The 24,791-nt window shown below is 30.3% G+C and overlaps 1 protein-coding gene across 5 annotated transcripts in view; it reads left to right on the plus strand.

Annotated features, from left to right (window-relative positions):
* The window catches only part of LOC126889419 (probable phospholipid-transporting ATPase IM), a 534,973-nt gene that overhangs the window by 410,430 nt on the left and 99,752 nt on the right, over positions 1-24,791 (plus strand). For all 5 annotated transcript variants that reach the window (XM_050657714.1, XM_050657713.1, XM_050657712.1 and 2 more), the window contains one exon: positions 946-1,158. In XM_050657714.1, coding sequence (XP_050513671.1) covers positions 946-1,158 — 213 coding nt within the window. The remainder of the gene's footprint in view (positions 1-945; positions 1,159-24,791) is intronic.

Below are 24,791 nucleotides of genomic sequence, written 5' to 3' on the forward strand. Positions count from 1 at the left end.
AGCCCTATATAACATAACAAACCTTTATATTTTTGTAATGGGAAAGTTAAGAGGAGTTCGAATATAAAATAAAATATAGGGTGTTCCATTAAAAAAAACATAAGTTTGGTCTGCCACTATGTTATCGAACACCCTGTAACAATCTAAATAATTTTGTAATGTGAAGCTCAAAGTTGGCTACAATTTTTGTTATTAACTTTTATTGCTATCTATTACTAGGTATAGCGGATCTACTGAGCTTTATCAGACTAATCTATCACCATGTATATTGAATTTAAATTTATTTTAAGACGAAAATTTTTTTGTCATTACTTCTTAAACCACAGAAATGTCTGGCAATTATAATTCATATTTCTAATAATGTTTAAAAAGTAATGACAAAAAAATTTTTCGTCTTAAAATAATTTTAAATTCGATATATTTACATGTACAAGTGTGCTGCACAATGAACGCAACCCGTATCAGTAGCCAGATGGCCGGTACGGTGTTCGAGGAAGCATAGCGAACAATATATTAAAGAACCAGTTGTCTTATAATACTTTTTTTCCGACGTTGCTAGCTCTTGGTCAGAGGCTCCAGAGAACGAAGAGAAATTCATTACAGGTGTAGCAGATGAACCCTACCAGATGTATCTTTCCACCAGAAAAGTTAAAATTATCGAAATTGAAGAAGTAATCAAAAACCTGAATACAAAAAATTACCTGGATACGACCTGAATATTTTTAAAAGCTTTAAAAATATGCCAACAATATTAGTTCGAATGGATTTTTCGAACATATATATGATTTAAATATTAGAAAATAAAATAATACTATTTAATCCATATTCTAACTCTAGAAACCCTTAATTTATTTTCGGTGTGTAGAAAGTACTGAGTCATGTACACTGTACACCTTTTAGTGTTGTTGACGAACTTTTTTTTAACATGAGTATTTTCTTTTTCAGAGTAACTACATAAAGACCTCAAAGTACTCGTTACTGACGTTCCTGCCATTGAACTTATTCGAACAGTTTCAACGCTTGGCGAACTTCTATTTTTTGTGCCTTCTCGTGTTACAGTTGATACCAGCGATCAGCAGTCTCACGCCAGTTACCACAGCGCTACCCCTCATCGGTGTGCTCGGACTCACTGCCGTCAAGGATGCCTATGATGACATTGTAAGTAATTATTTTTTATGTATTATGGGTTGCTGGAAATTTTACTTTATTGAGGGGGATACTCTTCATATTCTGGGAAGAATATGGAATCATCATTAACGGCCAATACTTAAATCCTCTAAGATACGCTGACAATATCGTCCTTATCGCTACAGACAAGGAACAACTAGACCAAGAAGCCAGTAAAGTTTAATTAAATATGAATTACAGTAAAACAAAAGTGATAACAAATCAAGAAGATGAGTTCAGAATCGTAGTTAAACAAAACCAAATAGAAGAAGTGAATGAATACATATACTTGGGACAAATAATAAAATTGAATAGAGACAACCAAACAGCAGAAATAAAGAGACGAACGAAGTTAGCGTGGGCCTAGTTTGGTAAGCTCAGCTTCATATTGAAGAATCCAAAATACCCTCAATATCTAAAAACGAAACTCTACGACCAATGTATTCTTCCGGTCATTAATATTATGGATGCCAAACATGGACGTTCACAAAAGCGAATATGGACAGAATTGCGAAAATACAAAGAGCAATGGAAAGACAAATGATCAACATAAGACTGTCAGATAAAAAAAGGAATTCCTGGGAAGGAAATATCACAAAGTTAAGGATGCTATTCGTCCAACAGCTAAACTAAAATAGAAATTCGCCGGTCATACTATTAGACAAAAAACGAAAGATGGAATAAAATTATTACAGAGTGGAGACCATGGACATACAAACGAAAGAGAGGGAGACCACAGATGAGCTGGATAGATGACCTAAAACACCAAGCCGGCTCAAAATGGATGCACATGACTCAGGATAGAAAAAAATGGAGGAGCGAAGGGGAGGCCTATATCCAACATTGGATGTCGCAAGGCTGATAGATAGATAGATAGATAGATAGATAGATAGATAGATAGATAGATAGATAGATAGATAGATAGATAGATAGATAGATAGATAGATAGATAGATAGATAGATAGATAGATAGATAGATAGATAGATAGATAGATAGATAGATAGATAGATAGATAGATAGATAGATAGATAGATAGATAGATAGATAGATAGATAGATAGATAGATAGATAGATAGATAGATAGATAGATAGATAGATAGATAGATAGATAGATAGATAGATAGATAGATAGATAGATAGATAGATAGATAGATAGATAGATAGATAGATAGATAGATAGATAGATAGATAGATAGATAGATAGATAGATAGATAGATAGATAGATAGATAGATAGATAGATAGATAGATAGATAGATAGATAGATAGATAGATAGATAGATAGATAGATAGATAGATACATAGATAGATAGATAGATAGATAGATAGATAGATAGATAGATAGATAGATAGATAGATAGATAGATAGATAGATAGATAGATAGATAGATAGATAGATAGATAGATAGAGAGATAGATAGAGAGATAGATAGATAGATAGATAGATAGATAGATAGATAGATAGATAGATAGATAGCTAGATAGATAGATAGATAGATAGATAGATAGATAGATAGGGAGGGGGATATAGCTTGAATATTTTGAAATTTTCGATTTTATTTTATTATTTTAAATAAAAGTACATGTAACCAGAGAAGGTTCCCATTGTTTTCATTCTGGTGGGGTGTAGAATAGCATTATGTTGTTTTATATGCCATTAGAGTGAAAACTTAGTCTTCTTAAAAGTACATAACTTCCAGAATACTCTCTGAAAATTTTAGATTAATCGGAGCAAAATTACCGAAAATACTTCATTTTGTATATTGTATATCCCTACCTTCGACTCGCTTTGCAGCAGCTTGGCGCTAGTGCGCTTGAGCTTAGTGAGAAACGTTCAACATCTGTTGCCCATATTTTTTGTAAATTACTCCGCAATTCAAAAACATATTGCGGTGTGCATCGTGCATCACTTTACGATTTGACAGACAAAAATGACATTAAAAGTAAAAGTTGTAAAATTTTAAACGCGTTTTTCTAAAAACTATTTTTTCAAACGCGGTGGACATTGTTAGTAAAAAACTACTCGTCCGATCCATTTGAAATCTTGCATATATTTTCCTTAGACATTTTGTGAGGTAACGCTGTCGAGATATTTTTTGTTTTGTGTTTATTTTTTGTTTAACAATAATAAATTTGTTGATTTTCACCCTTTTTATACCAAAAAATTCGTTATTTTAACTTCTGAGTGATATCAAAAACTCAAAAATTGTTAAAATTAAAAAAACTAGACAGCCAGCTAGAGATGATGCTATGAGCGCCTTGCATGGAGTTCATAAAGAAATTGTAGAACAGGCACAAGAAACTACAACAGAAGCCCTTGATCTGTCCAAAAAAAATTGAAAAACTAGAATTTGTCATACTAACAGAATGGAGCTCTTTATTGGAAAGAATAGATAATCCAAGCAATTGTCTTCAGAAAGAAACAATAACACTGGATAGTGCAATGAATTTGTTTACTGCTCTCTATGATTATATAATTAGCCTCAGTAAAAACTTAGGGTTTTATGTATCTTTACGTTCCACATCATATAAAATTTAAAAAAAGAGGTTGTCTGAAGAAATAGAAAAAAATATCAGGGGGGGCAACCCCCCTTATGACGTACGTGTATGGAAAACAAATAACAACCTATTCTTAGACCTGCCGAATACACGTGTAAAATTTCATAAAAATCGGTCAAACCGTTTCGGAGGAATATGGCAACTAACACTGTGACCAGAAACTTTTATACATATAGCTGTAAATATTTTGGTGGTTACTAAAATGACTAAATAAAACCGTATAAACCTTCCCTGAACTTACACAAACAATTCAACATCAAAATTAGTCAAATCGATCCAGCCATTCCCGAGTTTTAGCGAGACTAACGAACAGCAATTGATTTTTTATATACAAGATATGTTAAAATCAAGAGTAAAGGGTTTTTTCTCTTAAAAATGACTGTGGCAGAGATAATTAAGCAGATTTGTATTTGATTGACTGCAGATTTACTCGTACTCTTTTCGTATTTTTTCATTATTTACATCTCATATGGTTATATGCGATTGAGCCACAATTATTGGTGTAATGAAAATTACATTTTTAATTACTGAAATAATAAAATAAAAAAGAAAATAATTATTCTGAAAAAATTCTAGCCTCATGTTATGAAAAAGTTTCCCCAAGTTAGAAAAAAACTTCCCAGAATATTTTCAAAAGAATTCTTTCCTTTCTTGAGGACGATTTCTGGAGTGGGAATCGAAACGTCAAACATTAGTTAATTAAAAATTTAATTTTCATTACACCAACAATAATTGTGGCTCAATCCCATATACACAATATACAGGGTGCGCCAAACCTCTGGTTTTCTTTGACTACGGCTAAATTATGAAATATACAAAAAAAATGTTTTTTACAACATTAATGTATATCGAAGCCGTCTATAATTTAAAATTATTTTCGATTATACAGGGTTAGTCAGAATGACGGTACAAACCAAAGTTGTGTTTTTTTAAATGGAACACCCTGTATATTAAATCATGTTTAAATATATTTTTTAAAAATATTAAGAATTTTATTATAGGCCTAAAGTTAACAATTTTCGAAATATGTACACTTTTATTGAGAAAAATGGTAATATTCAAGGGGCTGTGAATTAGGCTTTTAAGGTAATAAAAATTTAAATGACATGTCAAAGTTTTTTTAGTATACTGTTATTTTTAAATAAATTAACACATTTGACATATAGCCATAAAATATACAGTGTGATCACTATTTGCAAATACAAAATTTTCTCATTTTTTTTTTAAATAGGACACCCTGTATATTAGTATTGCCTTTTGTAGTAAATATTGCAACCTTTCTTTTGGTATAAGGTTGTATGTGTACCTAGTATGTTTCGTTTTGTAGATATTTTAAAAAAATTAGATTTTACGTTTTTGCGGATTTTTTATTAAAAAATTTTTTTGCAAAAAAAAAAATTATAATCTGGTTTTAGAAACATACATTAAAATATCAAATATGAAAATAAAAACGTAATTAAAGATTCAAATAAATCGTATATTAGTACAATTCAATTGAATTTAATAACTTAAAATTATTTTACAAAAAATATTTTACCTTACTAATGAATGCATAAATTAGTTACTAAATTAAATAAACAACCAAATTTGATATCTACCCTAGTAATTTTTCTACCACAGCAACTTTCCTGTACCAAATTAATTGTAAGTTATATTGTATTTACGAGTAAGATCAGTTAAACTTTTAATTTACCTTTTAAATTTACTTACATCTTGAGAAAATAATAATAATTATAAAGTATGCTTTAAAACAAATGAATGTTAAATGTATCAGCCAAATTATTTATTAAAATAAATAGTATTAAAAGGTGCCACAATAGATGGTAATACTTTTGTAGTTGAAATTTTTGTAACAATTTTTTATATTTTAAATTTTAATTTTTCAACCGAACAATTGGTGGATATGACATTTTTGTTTTGGGCGAAACCATTAGAAATTATTACCAGCTTTTTTGTGACACGACTACATAATAGCTGGTAATACTTTTGTAGTTGAAATTTTTGTAACAATTTTTTATATTTTAAATTTTAATTTTTCAACCGAACAATTGGTGGATATGACATTTTTGTTTTGGGCGAAACCATTAGAAATTATTACCAGCTTTTTTGTGACACGACTACATAGATACTATTTACTTCATAATAATATACTTCTATAACGTTCATTTGTTTCAAAGCATACTTTATACGTTCTCAAGATGTAGGTAAATTAAAAAGTTATTAACTGATCTTACTCGTAAATACAATTTAAATAACAAAATTAGGTACCTAGAGTAAAGTTACTAGGGTAGAACAATTTCTAGGGTAAATTTTAAAATTGGTTGTTTAATTTTGAATAATTAATTTATCCATATTAATTCTAGGTCTGGATCCCGCGTATGAAAAAAAAGTTGATTAATAGCAAGCTGAAAATTTGTTAATAGCTTAAGGGTGTCTAGTCGGACAAACTTTGGTGTATGGGAACACTGGAACAGGGGAAGTTTTAATTGTGGAACAGGTTAAAAATTTGAAACGGTCGGACCACGAGAACGGCACATGTATTTTGTCCGACAGAACAGACTTAAACTCTTCGAACAGAGATTAAACTCTCATGCAAAAATCAGACTGCTATTTATCACCAAATGGGCGTTTTAATGAGTGGAACATGTAGAATATGTCAAATGACAGGAATTATGACAGGTGATAAATAGCAGTCTGATTTTTGCATGAGAGTTTAATCTCTGTTCGGAGAGTTTAAGTCTGTTCTGTCGGACAAAATAAATGTGCCGTTTTCGTGGTGTGACCGTTCCAAATTTTTAACCTGTTCCACAATTAAAACTGCCCCTGTTCCAGTGTTCCCATGTATCAAAGTTTATCCGACTAGACACCCTTGAGCTATTAACAAATTTTCAGCTTGCTATTAATCAACTTTTTTTTCATACGCGGGATCCAGACCTATTCCTTATTAGTATAAATATTGTTTGTAACATAATTTTAAAGTAAGTTGCACTTGCATACGTTTTATTTTAATCTTTAATTACGTTTTTATTTTCATCTTTGATATTTTAGCGTATGTTTCTAAAATCAGATTATAATTTTTTTGCAAAAAAAATTAATTAAAATTATCGCGGATATAAAATATCCGCGAAACATAAAATCTATAGTTCTTTTTTAAATACACACACCGGCAAAATTAGCCGAACACGTTAAAAATGGGACATGTTTGATGTCTCGTATTTCATAAACCAGTGGTCCGATTTGAGTGATTCTTTTAGTATGTTATAGCCTTATTATTTAAGAATATCGGTGTAATAATATTGTTGCTAGACAGGTAAATGTCATTTTATACCGGGTGTAACAAGCATACTGTGTTTTTTTCTTAAAGTTCGGAACACCCTGTGGAATATTCCAGCATATATAAAATATTAAAATTAAAACTCGATTGTAGAATTATGCTTTCTTAACATTTTCTTTTTTGATTCATTTGCTTATGTTGGAAAATAAAAAAGTTATGTGCTTTAACAACTAGCCATTTTTTTATCAATAAATCCTCATAGTAGGGGAGAAAAGTATGCTAAATTTGCAATTACTCGAGCGTTGTTGTGACCTGGAGTGGATTGTGAAGAGTGGGTGCTACAACCAAAAAAAGTTAAGTTAGTTTTCCATAAAGTGTGGGACTCTCCATTTTGCAATTTAATTTTCCATTTCCACCAATCGTTTTTTCCGATTATAGCGGTATTTATCCATAATAGCAAAAATTGTTGCAAATAAAAGTTGCTTATTTTTACGTCAAGGATCCAAATCTGCAATAAAAATTGGGGGCTCCTATTTAATATTTTAATGTAACCCCCCACCCCACCTCCGTGGGGGAATATTGAATAGGTGTATTTTGCAGTTTTACGATCTGATGTTCATTTCGCAAAATATCGCAGCGTTCGTATTTATAATTTTTAATTTACCCCCCACCCCTCTCCGTGGGGTGTCACGAGCCCCCCACAGATGTGGGGTGGGGGATTTAATTTAAAATCTTAAATAGGAGCCCCCAATTTTTATTGCAGATTTGGATTCTTTACGTAAAAATAAGCAACTTTTATTCGACATATTTTTTCGAATTATGGATAGATCGGAGAAAAATGATTGTTTCAAATGGAAAATTAAATTAAAAAATGAAAAGTCCCCCACTTTATGGAAAACTTAACTTAACCTTTTTCTGATTTTGGCACATGCTCTTCACAATCCAATAGGTCCCCATAACGCTCGAGTAACTACAAATTTAGTAGACTTTCCTCCCCTACTATGAGGATTTATTGATGAAAAACATGGATAGTTCTTAACGCACATAACTTTTTTATTATCTCACATAAGTAAATGAATCGACAAGAAAAATGTTAAGCAAGCCTAAGTCTACAATCAAGTATTAATTCTAATATTTTACATATGCTAGAATATTCCACAGGGTGTTCCAAACTTTAAGAAAAAAACACAGTACGATTGGTACACCCAGTATAAAATGGTATTTACCTGTCTAGCAACAATATTATTACACCGATATTCTTAAATAATAAGGCTATAACATACTAAAAGAATTACTCAAATCGGACGACTGGTTTATGAAATACGAGACATCAAACATGTCCCATTTTTAACGTGTTCGGCTAATTTTGCCGGTGTGTGTATTTACAAAACCAAACATGCTATGTACATACAACCTTATACTAAAAGAAAGGTTGTAATATTTACTACAAAATGCAATACTAATATACAGGGTGTTCCATTTAAAAAAATGAGAAAATTTTGTATTTGCAAATAGTGATCACACTGTATATTTTATGGCTATAATTAAAAGATATTAAATTATTTAAAAATGACACTATAGTATAAAAACTTTGACCTACCACTTAAATTTTTTTTACCTTGGAAACATAATCCACAGCCCTATAAATATTACCATTTTTCTCAATAAAAATGTAAATATTTCGAAAATTATTAACTTTAGGCCTATAAGACCTTATACAAATTTTTCATATTTTTAAAACTACATATATTTAAAAATGATTTAATATATAGGGTGTTCCATTTAAAAAAAACACAACTTTGGTTCGTACCGTCGTTCTGACTCACCCTGTATAATCGAAAATAATTTTAAATTATAGACGGTTTTAAAATACATTAGTTTTGTTAAAAACATTTTTTTGTATATCCCATAGTTTAGCCGTAATCAAAGAAAACCAGAGGTTTGGCGCACCCTGTATACTTAAATTAGACATGCCACAAGAAAACAATTTAAAACCTTGCCGATTTTCATCCTTATTTGGCCGAGAAAGGTTATTTAAATTAAATTACAGTTTTTAACAAATGATAAAGTAATTTGTAAACATGTACACTTAACAATAATATATATTTAGAAAAACGCAAGTAGTGAATTTACTTGTCTAACATGACTTCATTTTAAAGCAACTGCAAATAACAAGTAAACAACAATTATTAAACATTGATTTTACTAACACACTTTTAAGATTACTTTCAATAATTGATGTTTTCGTACATAAAACAATTTCAGCTGTGACATTATTATTCTATGTTCAACTTAAAATGTATTTACTCGCTAACAAAGAAACCAAACGCACTGCACTACTCTATTTAATAAGAGAAAAATTATTATGTTTGTCTCAATTTCTCCTCTCGTTATCTTGGCCATATCTCATTGTCTTAACATTAAATATTACAAAATCAATGGGAAAATCCCAATGGTTGGCTGTATACCATAGTTTAAAAAGAGATAGAATCAATTTGAAGTTTTTACTTCTGTATGAGTTTATTAAAATTACATTATTTTAAAAGATGAAGTTTTTCAATCCTAATAGCAACATTAATAATATTAAAAATATTACTATACCCTATTCCACGAACATACGCCTGTTTTGGATTACTTCGACAACGAATATTTTACTGTGCAAAATAAGAAGAACGAAAGTAAATTGCAAATTACATTGTTGTTTATTGGAATAATTATTAGCGCCATTTACTTTCGTACTTCTTATGTTGCACAGTAAAATATTCGTTGTCGAAGTAATCCAAAACAGGCGTATATTCGTGGAATGGCCCATGAAAGATTTTTAAATTGAAAAACTTATTGGTACATTTTCCTGGTGACACCTCCAAGGCTTTGACAATTTGCAAGCCAAATTGATGCTGCAGTGAAGACAAAGGGAAGGAATTCTACACTATGCAATTCACATCCCCGTCTGCAGCTTGGTAAAGTTCCAACGGAAAATGCACCTAGTTACTCTACGGAGTAATGCGACTATAAAATAAAAATGTATACCATTTTTATTCAGTTGCAATGCGAAGGCAAAACAATCTTACTTTTCAATTAGAATACGGAGTGCAATCCAGCCCTCTGAATCGCGATTTTCGATTCTTATTGGAATCTCATCGAGGAGAGCGCAGGTTTGTTCTCCATATCCTAACTGACCAGCACCGAGAGCTTTTCCCACACATTGCAACTGAAACAAATAGGCTAGGTGACTAGCGTCATCTGGCAATTGAAAGATGAAGTTTTTCAATCCTAATAGCAACATTAATAATATTGAAAATATTAAAAATATTACTAAAAGATTTTTAAATTGAAAAACTTATTGGTACATTGACACCTTCTACAATTTGCAAGCCAAATGGATGCTGCAATCACCTAGAACTGGCATATCGTCAGTTGGCCATTTAAATCCAATATGTGAGGTTTTCTCCAAAAAAAAATTCCTACCACGTGGGAAGAGTCCTGTGTTGCCCTGGGTAACATCCAGGCATATCTTTGACATCACATATAAATATGTAAAACAAATAAATCGTTTACATTTAAAAAAACACATTTTGGTGGCTCAGGCATGCAATTTTTGTTATACTTAATTTTAGGGCTATTAAACACTGATGATGGATTTCTTAATCCGAAAACGTTTTGTATTGTGACCCTTATTTAGGGTATTTTAAAATATACCTTTTACAAAAAACCTGGTATTTTTGAATATTACAAATATTGTATCGTACATTTTAATGTGAGTATAAAAATCAGACTCTATTTTTTTCTACATATACAAGGTATTTACTTACTTATTTTATGTTTATTTCTTTGCTACAATGCAGTAATATTTACTATAGTATTACAAAGAAACCTTATGTTTTTAATTCTTACAATATTTATCACATATTATTCATAATGACACATATTTTTATATGACTTGTTATTTATTTATTTATTCTAGCTGGAATAAGCAACGAACTGTCAGTATTGACAGTTCGTTGGGAATGAGATACGCATACCGTTGCTGCATTGCCATACGTATCGCTTACGCCCGTTTATAGTGACGAACAACAAATTGTCTGACGTCACAACCGATTCCGCCCGTTGAAAGAATAATTTAAATTCCTCAGTTTTTAATTGCTTATATTTATTTCATAATAATAAAATATGAGTTTTTTTTGTAAACTGGGGTTCTTTTAACAGCATTAAATAACGTTTATCAGTAAATAATATTTCTGGAATATAATTTTTGTGCAAGTTCCCTATTCTGTCGTGTCAGGAGGTCAGGTCAGAATGTGTGTAGGCGTTTATACTTAATCTATTATAGTGATATTTTTTTGTTATTTCTTTAACGAATGTATACATTTGTTATTATTGAATTTTTTAAGTTGGTGTAAATTTTAATAGTAATAAACATATAATAGTCGAATATATGTACTTGTTAATTTGACAATGACGTTATATGTACCATTAACAACGCCCAACTTGCCAATTAACTGTGGAATTTTTTATATGATGTTAAAAACTAATGGATATATTTAAGTAGTTATACAGAAGTATTAATTGCGATATAACTTCAATAGCAAACAAAAATACCAAAAAAATACGATTACGATCTGTACGTTGTAAAATCGAATATTATTTTACTACTCTCATACATAAATTACTGTCAGTAATATAATATGATTTGTTGATCAATTCGACCGATATTTAATAAAAATTAGTTTTTTCTACTCTTATATTTAATATTTCAATTACAATTTGAATACCTTAGGGCAGTGGGCAGTCAATGAGGATATTTGGCTCCGAATTCCATATGACTCTAGTGTCATCTAACGACAAATACTTGAACTATAAACGTAACACTTTTTGAGATAGATAAGAGATTGTAGTTTTTGTTGGATGACGAAAAAAGATGAAGCCCAACTCAGGACATTCGAGAGAAAGATACTGAGAAAAGTATATGGCCCGGTGCAAGAAGAAGACGGCACATGGAGAATCAGAAGAAACGACGAGGTTAATGAACTGAATGAAGGGTATGATATTGTAAGATTTATGAAAAGTCAAAGACTGCCATGGCTGGGACATGTTCAGCGACAAGAAGATACGAAAACGACAAAGCAGATATTACAGTGGAAGCCGGTATAAGAAGGCGAAAAAAAGGAAGGCCCAGGACGAGATGGTTGGATGACGTGGAGGACCACCTAAAAAACCATGAATTTAAGACAATGGAGGATAAGGGCCCAAGAGAGATCTGAATGGAAGGACATAGCCAGAAAGGCAAAGGCCCATCCAGGGTTATGATGCCAAAAGAAGAAGAAGAAGTTTTTGTTAGTGCAATAAAACCGTTTTTATTTATTTTTTTTTTGAGTTGTGACACTATTTGAGCGGAGGTGCGATATGTAGAGCCTTAATAAAGCAGGGTGGATGCGATACTTTGTATTCATTTTGTTTTTTTCTTATTACGACCATATTTATTTATTTATTTACGACTTATTTTTCTTTTAATACTGCTTGATATTTTTGACATTTCTGAAAGGCATTCTCGTTATTTTTGACATTTCAGCTTTGTTGTATATTAAATACTATTTTCCGTCGACCGTCTGTTTATGATCAATTTTAACACCCTCAAAATCATTGATTAATGACCCCCTATTAATGAATGATTTTCTATTAATGAACGATTTCATTATAGGCAACACAACATACATTGCTTGCATAAATTAATTAAACGCTCTGTGATTGGCAGTGACCTGTGGTGTAGGCAACCAAACATATACCTATTTATATTCCCACTAAAAAATTTAAAATCAAGTAGCCGCTGATGGTATGTACTATCTGTCATTGTATGTCATTATTTACTTTATTGCTTAAAGTTCTGTGTATTTGAAAAATCAAAAGATGGATATATCTTTATTTCTGAAAAGTACGGTCGACGGAAAAGTTTTGTAACGAACTCGTGAATTAAAATGGCGATTAACAATCTCGAACATTAACGCACGCGTTAAAATATCTCAATTGTTAATCGCTCTTATTAATACACTTGTTGCTTAAATAACTATTAACACTACAAATCGATTATTGAAGTTATACTTCTTTACCGGCGATAGAGGGTGATTTTTTTATATGTTAAAACCTATCAGCCCGGCGCATGCGCATTATAACTTTGTTCTGGTTGGATGTTCAAATGACATGTCAAAAATTATCCGATATGGCAGCTGTGGTTTGGAGGTAAAGGTAAAGGTAAACAAATGTATAATATATTAGTTTTATTGTTGTGAGGACAGAAACAAAAAAGTTTATAATATTGTAGTGACTTTTAAATAGTTTTTAAAAGCAACAGGTACGTAATAATTGTTAATGTATCATGGGTATAAACCTACCTATTTGATCTGCCAAAATACATAGTATGTAATACTTTTAGGGCCGGTTGTTCGAACGCTAATCAAAAATGATCATTATTAAATATTTAATTACTGTCACCAACTGTCAATGTCAACTTTGTTTGGGTTGCTGAAAACGTAATTATGGATTACAATTATGAAATTAGTTAATCAATTATGTTAATAACTGTTATGTTAATTGATTAACTAATCTCATAATTATAATCAATTAGATTTTCAGCAACCCAATCAAAGTTCACATTCACAGTTGGTGACAGTAATTAAATATTTGATAGTGATCATTGTTGATTAGCGTTCGAACAACCGGCCCTTATTTATATAATTTGATTACCATCAAAATTTCTATCAATATTCACCTAATATATTGTTTTTTTACTCTATGTTTTGTTGTATTTTTTCAATTCTAAATCATTTCAATTCAAAATTAAAATAATTTGATCAATTTTCAACATATCAAAATATCACAAGTTTAATCCGTTTAGTTAGTCGATCTTCGTAAATAATGACACATAGTGTCCGTGGCTAAGCGGAGAAGGCGAATGAATTCCAATACCAACCGCTCTTATCAGCGCTGGTTCGAGTCCCAATAGAAACTTTCTTTTTTGTTTTTTTTTTTAATACATTTTATGATTGTAAGTATATTTATTATATAATTGTATTTTCAGAAAATACGTATTTAGTTAAAAGAATTTTCGACAATTAATGTTCAGACATCATTTGTGGCTTGTTTAATGTGTTTGTGTGTGTTTTATTCTTTTATTATTTTAATTTTTGGCACTGTTCTAATAAAAATGTTTGAGAAGTAGTAAGTATAAATTAGTTTAATATTTAAACAAAATATAAATAAAAAGTATAGATATTAATTTCGTTTAAATCATATAATAGAAGTATAACTTCTTACGTGCGTACAAAGTACACACACATTTTTTTTATTTACTCAAAACAATTAAAGTAGAAATTACGTCTCTTTTTAAAAATATATCTAGACTTTTCTGATGTGTCTGTATATCACTCTTAGGTATTCGCATTTCAATATTTGTAAAATTATTGTAAAAAAAATAGCGCATTTTTAAGAACATCGACTATTTTATTTATTTTATTTATCGTATGACGGTTAAATAAATCTTGAAATATAAAAACCGAAGTAATAGCCAACTTTAATAAGAATTAGCTTCCTAGAAATTCTTGTGATTGCTTTCTACTCCAGGGAAATAAGCAAAATTTAATAGTGTTCATGACGATATCTCAATAGTTAGGTATTTGATGAGTTTTTCCATTAATGTATACCTATAGTAAGCAAACCTAAATGTTTTTTTTACTTTTTAAAATTGTTAAAAAAACAAAGCAAAATCAGCTGTACAAACTTCACGGATATTTCATTATCTACCCCTCATACCTTTAGAACGAAATATATAGGGTGAGGCAGATAACTGGCCTATTAGAAATATCTCAAGAACTAAAGGCAACAGAATCATGAAAATTGAAATAAAGGGGTTTTGAAAAATGATCTATTAAATGAAAATATTTTCATCTCTGCAACTTCCGGTATAACCGGAAGTTGCTTATAATTTCGTTTTTTTTAAATGGGACACCCTGTATATTGTTACATTTTTGGATTCTCTTCGATGTCTTCTTTCTTAAAATATAAGGTTTTGTAATATTATACAGGGTATTTTAAAAGATAATTACGTTTTTTTTATTAATTTCGTAGCAACATTCACACCCTGTAGAATTGTAGTAGTTTGACATCTAAAACTCTACTTACGTTCAAATGATTTTTAATATACTCTACTATTGTTAAGAATCATTAGTATAGCTAAATCTTTAATTTTAGTATACAGGGTTGGTCGAAACTCGGAATGAGTATTTTCTGAGTTTTCTTAAATGGAACACCCTGTATTTTTGTATTGTAGTGAAATGATATTTTATAGTACTTTTTTTATTTCTTAAGCATTCCCTATACCTAGCTGCTTTAATTTGTGAGTTATTGGTGATTCAAGCTAAACATTAATTGCAACAAAAAATACGTAAAATTTTATTAGGTTGGCCGTGAAAATACTCAATCCCAAATAATTTTTCAGAAATAAATACATATTAATCCAGACTGGTCCTTAAAATTACCAATAATGGTTTAGCTATCGAAATACCTACTTAGTTAAGATTGTTGGTGCGATTAACAATTAAGCACAAATTAAAGCAGTTAGGTATAGGGAATGCTTAAGAAATAAAAAAGTACCACAAAATATCATTTCATTACAATACTAAAATACAGGGTGTTCCATTTAAGAAAACTCAGAAAATACTCATTCCGAGTTTCGACCAACCCTGTATACTAAAATTAAAAATTTAGCTATACTAATGATTCTTAACAATAGTAGAGTATATTAAAAATCATTTGAACGTAAGTAGAGTTTTAGATGTCAAACTACTACAATTCTACAGGGTGTTAATTTAGCTACGAAATTAATAAAAAAACGTAATTATCTTTTAAAATACCCTGTATAATATTACAAAACCTCATATTTCAAGAAAGAAGACATCGAAGAGAATCAAAAAATGTAAAAATATACAGGGTGTCCCATTTAAAAAACGAAGTTATAAGCAACTTCCGGTATAACCGGAAGTTGCAGAGATGAAAATATTTTCATTTAATAGATCATTTTTCAAAACCCCTTTATTCCAATTTTCATGATTCTGTTGCCTTTAGTTCTCGAGATATTTCTAATAGGCCCTTTATTTGCCTCACCCTGTATATTGTGAAAATAATGATTTTTCCCATATAGACTGGTGTATAATTATGTTACCGGCCAAACCCTAGACCAAACTAGTTTGTCCTGAACGCGATAGGATAAAGTAGTTTGGCCTATTCCAAACTAGTTTATTCTGATATTAATACGGACACTGCAGGATAAACTAGTACGGCCTAGTTTAAACATTATTTTAGTATACCTGCAAATCCAAAATAAATAGATAAACTGAAGAAAATACTCTGCAATTGGATGTAAGATAATCACTTTTATTAAAACAATAATGATTCGTTATTAAAATTAATGACAATTATTGTTAATATAAAAAACCTCAATTATAAAGATTATTATCCTTTTTCCATCGAGTGCTTTGGTGTAGAGTGTAGAGCATCTTGCATCTGTTTGTAGAGCAGTATTTGTTGAAGTTGTATTTGACAAGACCTTGGGTGGAATGCATAAAACGTAGTACCTGCTAATGCTTCAAGTATGTACTACATTTTTGAAGATTTTACTACACTTACAAAGCATTATTACACTTACAAATGCTTTGTAAGTGTTTTGCTACACTTACAAAGCATGTAATACTTTTTAAGTGTAGTAAAATCTTTAAAGATGGAGTACATACTTGAAGCATTAGCAGGTACTACATTTTATGCATTCCACCCCTTGTCCTTATCCAACTGAATTTCTCGAAGCTTATTGACACATTCGTGGGCACGACTGCATATGCAGACACTTACAAAGGGACATGACTGTCTGCAATATGAAGTCGTATCCGTAAATGTTTTAGCAAGAAAAAATAAAACCCAGAATATAGTTTCTGAACTACACCAAATTTGGTGCCAACTTTGTAAAATCCTTCGTCAGTTGTCTGAAGAATAACCCCAATGATGTTTCTGAGATCAGCTTTGCCTTTGTTAACATCTGAAATAGGTATAGTCAAATTATCTCCAATGTTAATGGTTAATGTTAATGTTAATGGTTAATGTTATGATGGATAAGACTTGTCAGAAGTTGCTTTTATTTTGTTAGCCTGTTTCACACTATTTTCTGCTACACTTCTTCTATATTTTTGAATGGCATTGTCAGATAAAGAAACTTTTTCTTGCTTATTAACTTCTTCAACGTTAGCATCACTTTCTTCTCTTAGATTAACATTGCAATTATTGTCTATTATCTTCTTTAAGTTATCTTCATCCTTAATTTATGATTTCTTGCTGGCTGCAAAGATGAAGTCGAAAGTCCTACCCCAAGGCACTGAAATATCGTTAAGAGGTGCAGCTACGAGAGATTCAGTTGAATCAGAACAAGGTTTTGTCAAATACAGCTGCAACAAAAACTGTTCCTTAAGCAGATGCAAGTGCAAGAAGGCAATGATAATCCGCAATTATCAAGTGTCACCGCAATTGTCAAGTGTCACCAAAACACTCCATGAAAATATAAATAATAATTTTTAGATATAATTTTCTTTTATAATAAAAAATACTCATTATAGTTTTAATAAAATGATTGTCTTACATCCAATTACAGAGTATTCTATTTAGTTTATCTATTTATTTTGGCTTATACCTATCAGGTATAAAATAATGTTTATACTAGGCCGTACTAGTTTATCCTGCAGTGTCTGTATTAATATCAGTATAAACTAGTATGGCCTAGGCCCTAGGCTAAACTAGTTTATCCTATAGCGTTTAGGACAAACTAGTTTGGTCTAGGCCTAGGCCAAACCAGTTTGTTCTGAAATCGGGTTTGGCCGGTAACATACATATACAATGATGTAAATTCAGTGGATATAAATAACAATATACAAAATGAGCCTATTACAACAAAATGCTGTCACTATTACGCATGCAAAGATAGCGACAAAGTTGTCATTGAAAATTCGTTTGTGTTTGTAGTTGGATGATATAATACTACAATTTTTTTCAAGGTTGAAATTGCTACACACCCAACCTCAACAAGATTGTAATAGCGAGTGATTCTATAAATCTAGTTTTAAAAATAGTTAAATTCAAACGCCTACGAAATTTATAACACAGTGATATAATCTCCGATAATATTTCTTTGTTTGTTTACTAGGATCTTTCCAAAATAATTACTTTATGAATATGTTTTCTTTGTTAAAAGAACAACATTGTAAATTATGCATAAATGAATCATTTTTATTTGTAGTAATAAATAAATAATACACTCAGGTGCAAAAAATTTGATCAATGACATTTATGAACAAGATGGTTTTACACAGAACATAAAGGCACGTATCCATTACGTTGGTGCTCCATGTAACTTCTCCACGTTGTGGATACGTTGGTGCTCCCGGAGCGGCGCTCATCCTCGGCGATCCAATTGGTGGCCTTTTATATTATGTAGAGGAGCGCATGCCGTATCCATTGGATCAGTTACAAGGAGCACCAACTTAATGAATACGTGCCTTAATAGACATTTTATAAAGACCATTAATCAGCTGAGAGTAAAATCATGCTTTTACGCCATATTTCATGCATGGAATCGGCTTATCAAATATTCCCAATTGTACTTGTGGCAAAATAGTAGATCTAACACATATTATATTAGAATGTGATTTACAAATTAATAAGACAGTGATGAGCGTGCTAATAACCGGTAAAATAACGCAAAAGATAAAAAAAGAATGTGTGTACTTTGTACGCACGTAAAAAGTTATACTTCTATTATATGATTTCAACGAAATCAATATACTTTAAACAGTTTATTTATATTTAATTTAACTGTTAAACTAATTTTAATACTTACTACTTTCCAAAAAAATTTATTAAAACAATACCAAGAATTAAAAAAATAAAAGAATAAAACACACACAAACACATTGAAAAATGCCACAAAGAAATGATTTCTGAACAATAATTGTTGCCAAAAATTTTAACTAAATACGTATTTTCTGAAAAAATTATATAATTATATACTTACAATCATAAAATGTGTAAAAAAAATAAAAAAAAATAGTATCTTGCATTAGGGATCGAACCCGCTTCCCGTCGATCCCGCCGATCGAAAACCGAAAACCGAAGTGCTTTCCCATTGCGCCACGTTCGCGTGTCTGTCATGTATATAGAAACTATAGTCTAGTAAAATAAAATTACACTACATGTAAATCAAAATGTAAATTCGTACAGGTTGAAACAAATTTTATATCAAAGTTTAGGTGGGTAAAAAAGATATTTTCAAGAAAGTATCCAAATTATACAAGGGGATCATTGTTTAAATAATTAAAAAGGGGTCATTTTTGCAAAAAAAATATTTTTTTAGCTGCTGAGGTCATTCAATTACCAATGAAGGTCTATGGGATTTTTTTCTGCAAAGTTGAAGGGTAAGTCTTTCACATAAGTCTCACTAAATCAAATTTGACCCCCTATTTATTTAAATAATTGTATATAAAACTTTAAAAACAAATTTTCAAAAAATTATTTTTAGCGTTTTAAATAAGCACTACAAAACATCTTATTTTGCAGACTAAGTTGCACTATGTTATCAGTATTAGTCAAAAAAAAATTGGTCCAAAAATATTTAATATTTTTGGAGATATTGATTTTGTTTAATAAATGTTACTCTTTCTTCTATTGCAAAAACGCGGTTGTTGCCAAAGAAATATTCACCTGTATTAAACCTTATTACTTTTATTTTTATGTATATTTTTGATAAATGTATTGATAAATTCAAATTTTAATTAAACTTCCCCCTAAAATGGTATTTGAAAATTATTCAAATTTGTTTATAATTTTTTTTTAATAACGTCGCGGGGATTAAATATTTTGAAATGCCGTTTCGATAATTAGGTTCCTGGGAATTTTTCGCTAATTAACAAATTTTTTTGTCTTTTTTCCCCTTCTTTTTTTTTCTTGGAGTTATACTATTACGGGCCCTTTTAGGGTTAAGTTTCATTAAGAATGTCGAATCTCTAAGTTGTAGATTCTAGATATAAAAATATTAAGATTGGTCTAAAATCACTTAAATAAAATGTGGCTACTTACTGAGTTACAGGGTGTTTTATTTAAAAATTTAAAAATTATTTTTACCAATTACTTTCAAACTATTTGACGTATCCTTATCATACTTGGCAGAAAGTGTATGTACTATACAGTCTACTAAATTGTGATAAATAAAAGCTTCTAGCTACTACCAGAGGCGTACGACAGGGGATAGTTAATGGTTGACCCTTCCCAAATTCTACGCCACTGAGGGAATTACTATTTTAGCGAAATTTTTCTATTCTCCAATACTTTCTATGTAAATAATATACTCTTTACTGGTAACGATTAAGTAATTAGTTTTCGAGATATTGGACGTTAAAAATGAAACGGCATAGTTATTTTGATTCATTCATTCATTCATTTTAAACTTCCAATATCTCTCAAACTGATGGCTTTATCAATACCAATAAAGTTATTTACATAGAAAGTATTGGAGAATCGAAGAATTTCGCTAAAATAGTAATTCACTCAGTGGCGTAGAATTTGGGAAGGGTCAATCATTCACTATCCCCTGTCGTACGCCTCTGGCACTAGCTAGAAACGTTTATTAATCACAATTTAGTAGGGTGTGTAATAGCCATACTTTCTGCCAAGTATGATAAGGATACGTCAAATAGTTTTAAAGTACTTGGTAACAATAATTTTTAAATTTTTAAATAAAACACCGTGTAACTCAGTAAGTAGCCACATTTTATTTAAGAGATTTTAGTTAAATCTTAATATTTTTAGGTCTAGTATCTACAACTCAGAGATTCGATATTCTTAATAAAATTTAACCCTAAAAGGGCCCGTAGTAATGTAACTCCAAGAAAAAAAAAGAAGAAAAAACGACAAAAAAATTTTGTTAATTAGTAAAAAATTCCCAGGAACTTAATTATCTAAACGACATTTCAAAATACTTAATCCCCGCGACGTTATTAAAAAAACAAATTATAAACAAATTTGAATAATTTTCAAATGCCATTTTAGGGGGGAGTTTAATTGAAATTTGAATTAATCAATACATTTATCGAAAACATACATAAAAATAAAAATAATGACATCTTAAGCAGGTGAATATTTCTTTGGCAACAACCGCGTTTTTGCAATTTAAAATATAGTAACATTTAATAAACAAATTCAATATCTCAACAAATATTAAATATTTTTGGACCAATTTTTTTTTGCTTAATACTGATAACATAGCGCAACTTAGTCTGTAAAATAAGATATTTTATAGTGCTTATTTAAAACGCTAAAAATATTTTTTTGCAAATTTGTTTTTAAAGTTTTATGTACAATTATTTAAATAAATAGGGGGTCAAATTTAATTTAGTAAGTCTTATGTGAAAGATTTACCCTTCAACTTTGCAGAAAAAAATCCCATAGACCTTCATTAATAAGTGAATTACCTCAGCAGTTAAAAAAGTATATTTTTTGCAAAAATGACCCCTTTTTAATTTTTTAAACAATGATCCCCTTGTATGATTTGGATACTTTCTTGAAAATATCTTTTGTACCCACCTAAGCTTTGATATAAAATTTGTTTTAACCTGTACGAATTTACATTTTGACTTTTTTTTATTTTATTAGGCTACTAATATACACAACAGTTTTTTATTCATAATCTCCATATTGAACAATTATTGACAGTTGATTTTAACACCCAATCAGATACCGTATAACGTTTGAGCGACTAATTGCTAATACCATACTGTCGGTGTACGCATGCGCCAGGGAATGTAAAAATTCGCCCTCGTGCCTAAAGAAGTATAACTTCAAAAAACATAATACATTGGGAAATAAAAAGAGGTGAAACTAGTAGAGGTCGAAAGTATCGATATAAACGTATAAATTATCATTACATTATAGTGATGTAACGAATATTCGTATTCGCATTCGCGAATATTCGCATGTTTTTGCATATTCGCATTCGCATCCGCATTCGCGAAATTTGTGCGAATGTTTTGCGAATATGAAAACCAGAAAAAAAAATAATTTTAAGATAATATTAGGTTAATAAAATCAAAATCTATTCACTTCTCATCTTTTTTTATTAAGAAAAGGTAACTTAACCTCAAACATGCAGCTACTCTCAAATGGAAATATGCAAGACACAACAGCAGACAAAGAGACGGAAGATGGAATGAAGCGATAACTCACTGGACCTTGGGACTACAAAAGAGGAAGGGGCAGACCACATACGAGATGGTCGGATAACCTAAAAAGATACGCAGGGACCAGATCGACAGCATTAGCACTGAACCGAGAAGAGTGGAAAACTAAGGGGGAGGCCTACGTTCAACTTTGGACAAATGAAGGGAAATAGATAGATAGAACTTAACCTTGTATAATCACATTATCAGCCTTCACTTTTTTTATTATTTGGTATTATGTAATAAAGCTTAAGATATAGATCGATTTACACTAAATATCAATTAACTTTTCATTATAAACTTAAGAAACATTACAAAAATAGAAACAAATTAAAAAAACTATACATTCGCATCCGCATTCGCGAATGTTGGTAGCAGATATTCGCATTCGTATTCGCGAATGTTCAAAAAATGACATTCGTTACATCACTATTACATTACATAGTTTCCCACCTTTATACGTCTGTGACAGGAGTATTTTATAAAATTCGCCTGTGACAGTGACAGTTGTCGTACTTCTACGATACGTCTAAAGTTGGGAAACTATGTAAAGTAATATTAATTTATACGTTTATATCGATAATTTCCACCTCTACTAGTTTCATCTTTTTTTACTTCACAATGTTTTATGTTTTCAATCTTTTGCGTTATTTTGTCATTCTCATCGAGCGCGCTCATCAGTGTAGAGACGAAATTTATAAGGAATTATAATTGTTTCACAATAAACCTTAATTCTGTAATATTTTCAAATGATATGGAAAATGAAAACGCTTCATCTCATTTATAAACATGTTAAATTATATAAATACAAATTGTAAACTTAATACTAACTAGGCATAATCTGTTGATATGGTTTGAAAACATAAGGAAAAAATTAATATATAAAAAGGAACACATAATAAAATAATTAAAAAAACAAAATAAAATGAAAAAAAATCTATACCATAAATTAATATAACAGTATGTCAAAGCCAAATGGAATAAATTCATTATTTGGTGAATGAGCTATTTTGGAAATACATCCCGAAACAGGTTGGTTTTTATTTTTAAATTATGATTTTTTGGCCTGTCCATCTGAGCCTGATGACGTCATCGATGATTTTTTTTTAATAAATGAGATTAGGGATGCTGTGCTATCTCATTTGAAAGTACATTCTGTATTCATTAATGTAAACAGTAAAATTATTATTTATACCAGGAAATTTTTTAAGATAAAAAATATAATTCACATTCCTATATTCCCATAATATTAAAGCAAGAGTAGGGAAATTACGAAATTCACAGCACGATAAAGGAGAAATGCAATCCTAAAAAAATTAATGAAATAACGACACCACTGGAATTGTGAAGTTTCCCAACAGTTGGCAGTTTTTTTCTTAATTTAGCTTAATGTCTCGACAACTAATGGCCATTGGCATGATACAGTTGATTTTGCAATCAGATACCTAGTGTAGTGTGTGTGTTGAGTTGTTGAGTTAATGTCTTGTTACTTTGAAAAGTCGACTTCATTGTCTTTACAAAGAGGTGCTAAGTGTATCCGAACGTCTGCGGCAGTACCGATTCCACAAGTTTAGAAACTATTATTTTCAATTATTAATTTTTAATAAATAAAAAATTTCCTACCCCTGATGAGATTCGAACATACGACCCCTGAATCCAAAAGTGGGCTCTTTTATCACTGAGCCACAGAGGAGGTTAGTTGGCAGTTTTAAAATCGGTCTGAAGAATGAATTACCCTCCCCATTTTCTTGCCAGAGTGTAAAGCCTGGGTTTCCTGGGTCAAAAGCCTATATAGTCCGATCAAAAAACAATCTGACCCCAAAAAAATAAAGGAAGGATGCAAATTTGGGAGTAGGTAGTTGAAATTGTCTATTATTTTATAAGAAAAAGTTTACAATTCTACATCCTCTCCATTTTTCAAAAATAGAGGGGAATACCCTCTTCTCGAAGATGAAAAAAATACATTCAAAATAAGACAGGAATTGGATAAAATGACTAATTATAAACAACTTTTCTTCTATAGAGTTTTTTCACTTTTTTTTTTCACAAAGTCAATACTTTTCGAGTTATTTGCGAGTGAATATGTTCATGTTTAACAAAATGAAACATGTTTTTGGACGGTTTTTCGGAGATAACTCATAAAGTAAGTATTTTGGCGAAAAAAATATTCTTAGCAAAAATATAGCCCATCAAAAATTGAAAAACATGGTGTATACATGAGGTCTGTAGACCCAGTAGACGCAGAGTTGCAACTAATGAAAAGTAGGTGCTTCTTCGTCAAATTCCAAATCGAATATTTCAATGTGGAATAACCCAAAAAAGGAGCACTTTTAGGGGAAAATTCATTTGAACTCTTTTAAAGTGTTTAAAAAAAGGTTTATTTTTGTTTTAAAAAAAAACTTGTAATATTAAAAGTAAGTGAATTACGCTCCAAATATTGTTGGTCCCTTTTATTTTTTGGTAAAAAAATCGCGAAAATCACCCCCTAATTAGCA

The sequence above is a fragment of the Diabrotica virgifera genome, chromosome 8 (assembly GCF_917563875.1).
Source record: "Diabrotica virgifera virgifera chromosome 8, PGI_DIABVI_V3a".
In the NCBI taxonomy this organism is placed as follows: Eukaryota; Metazoa; Arthropoda; class Insecta; order Coleoptera; family Chrysomelidae; genus Diabrotica; species Diabrotica virgifera.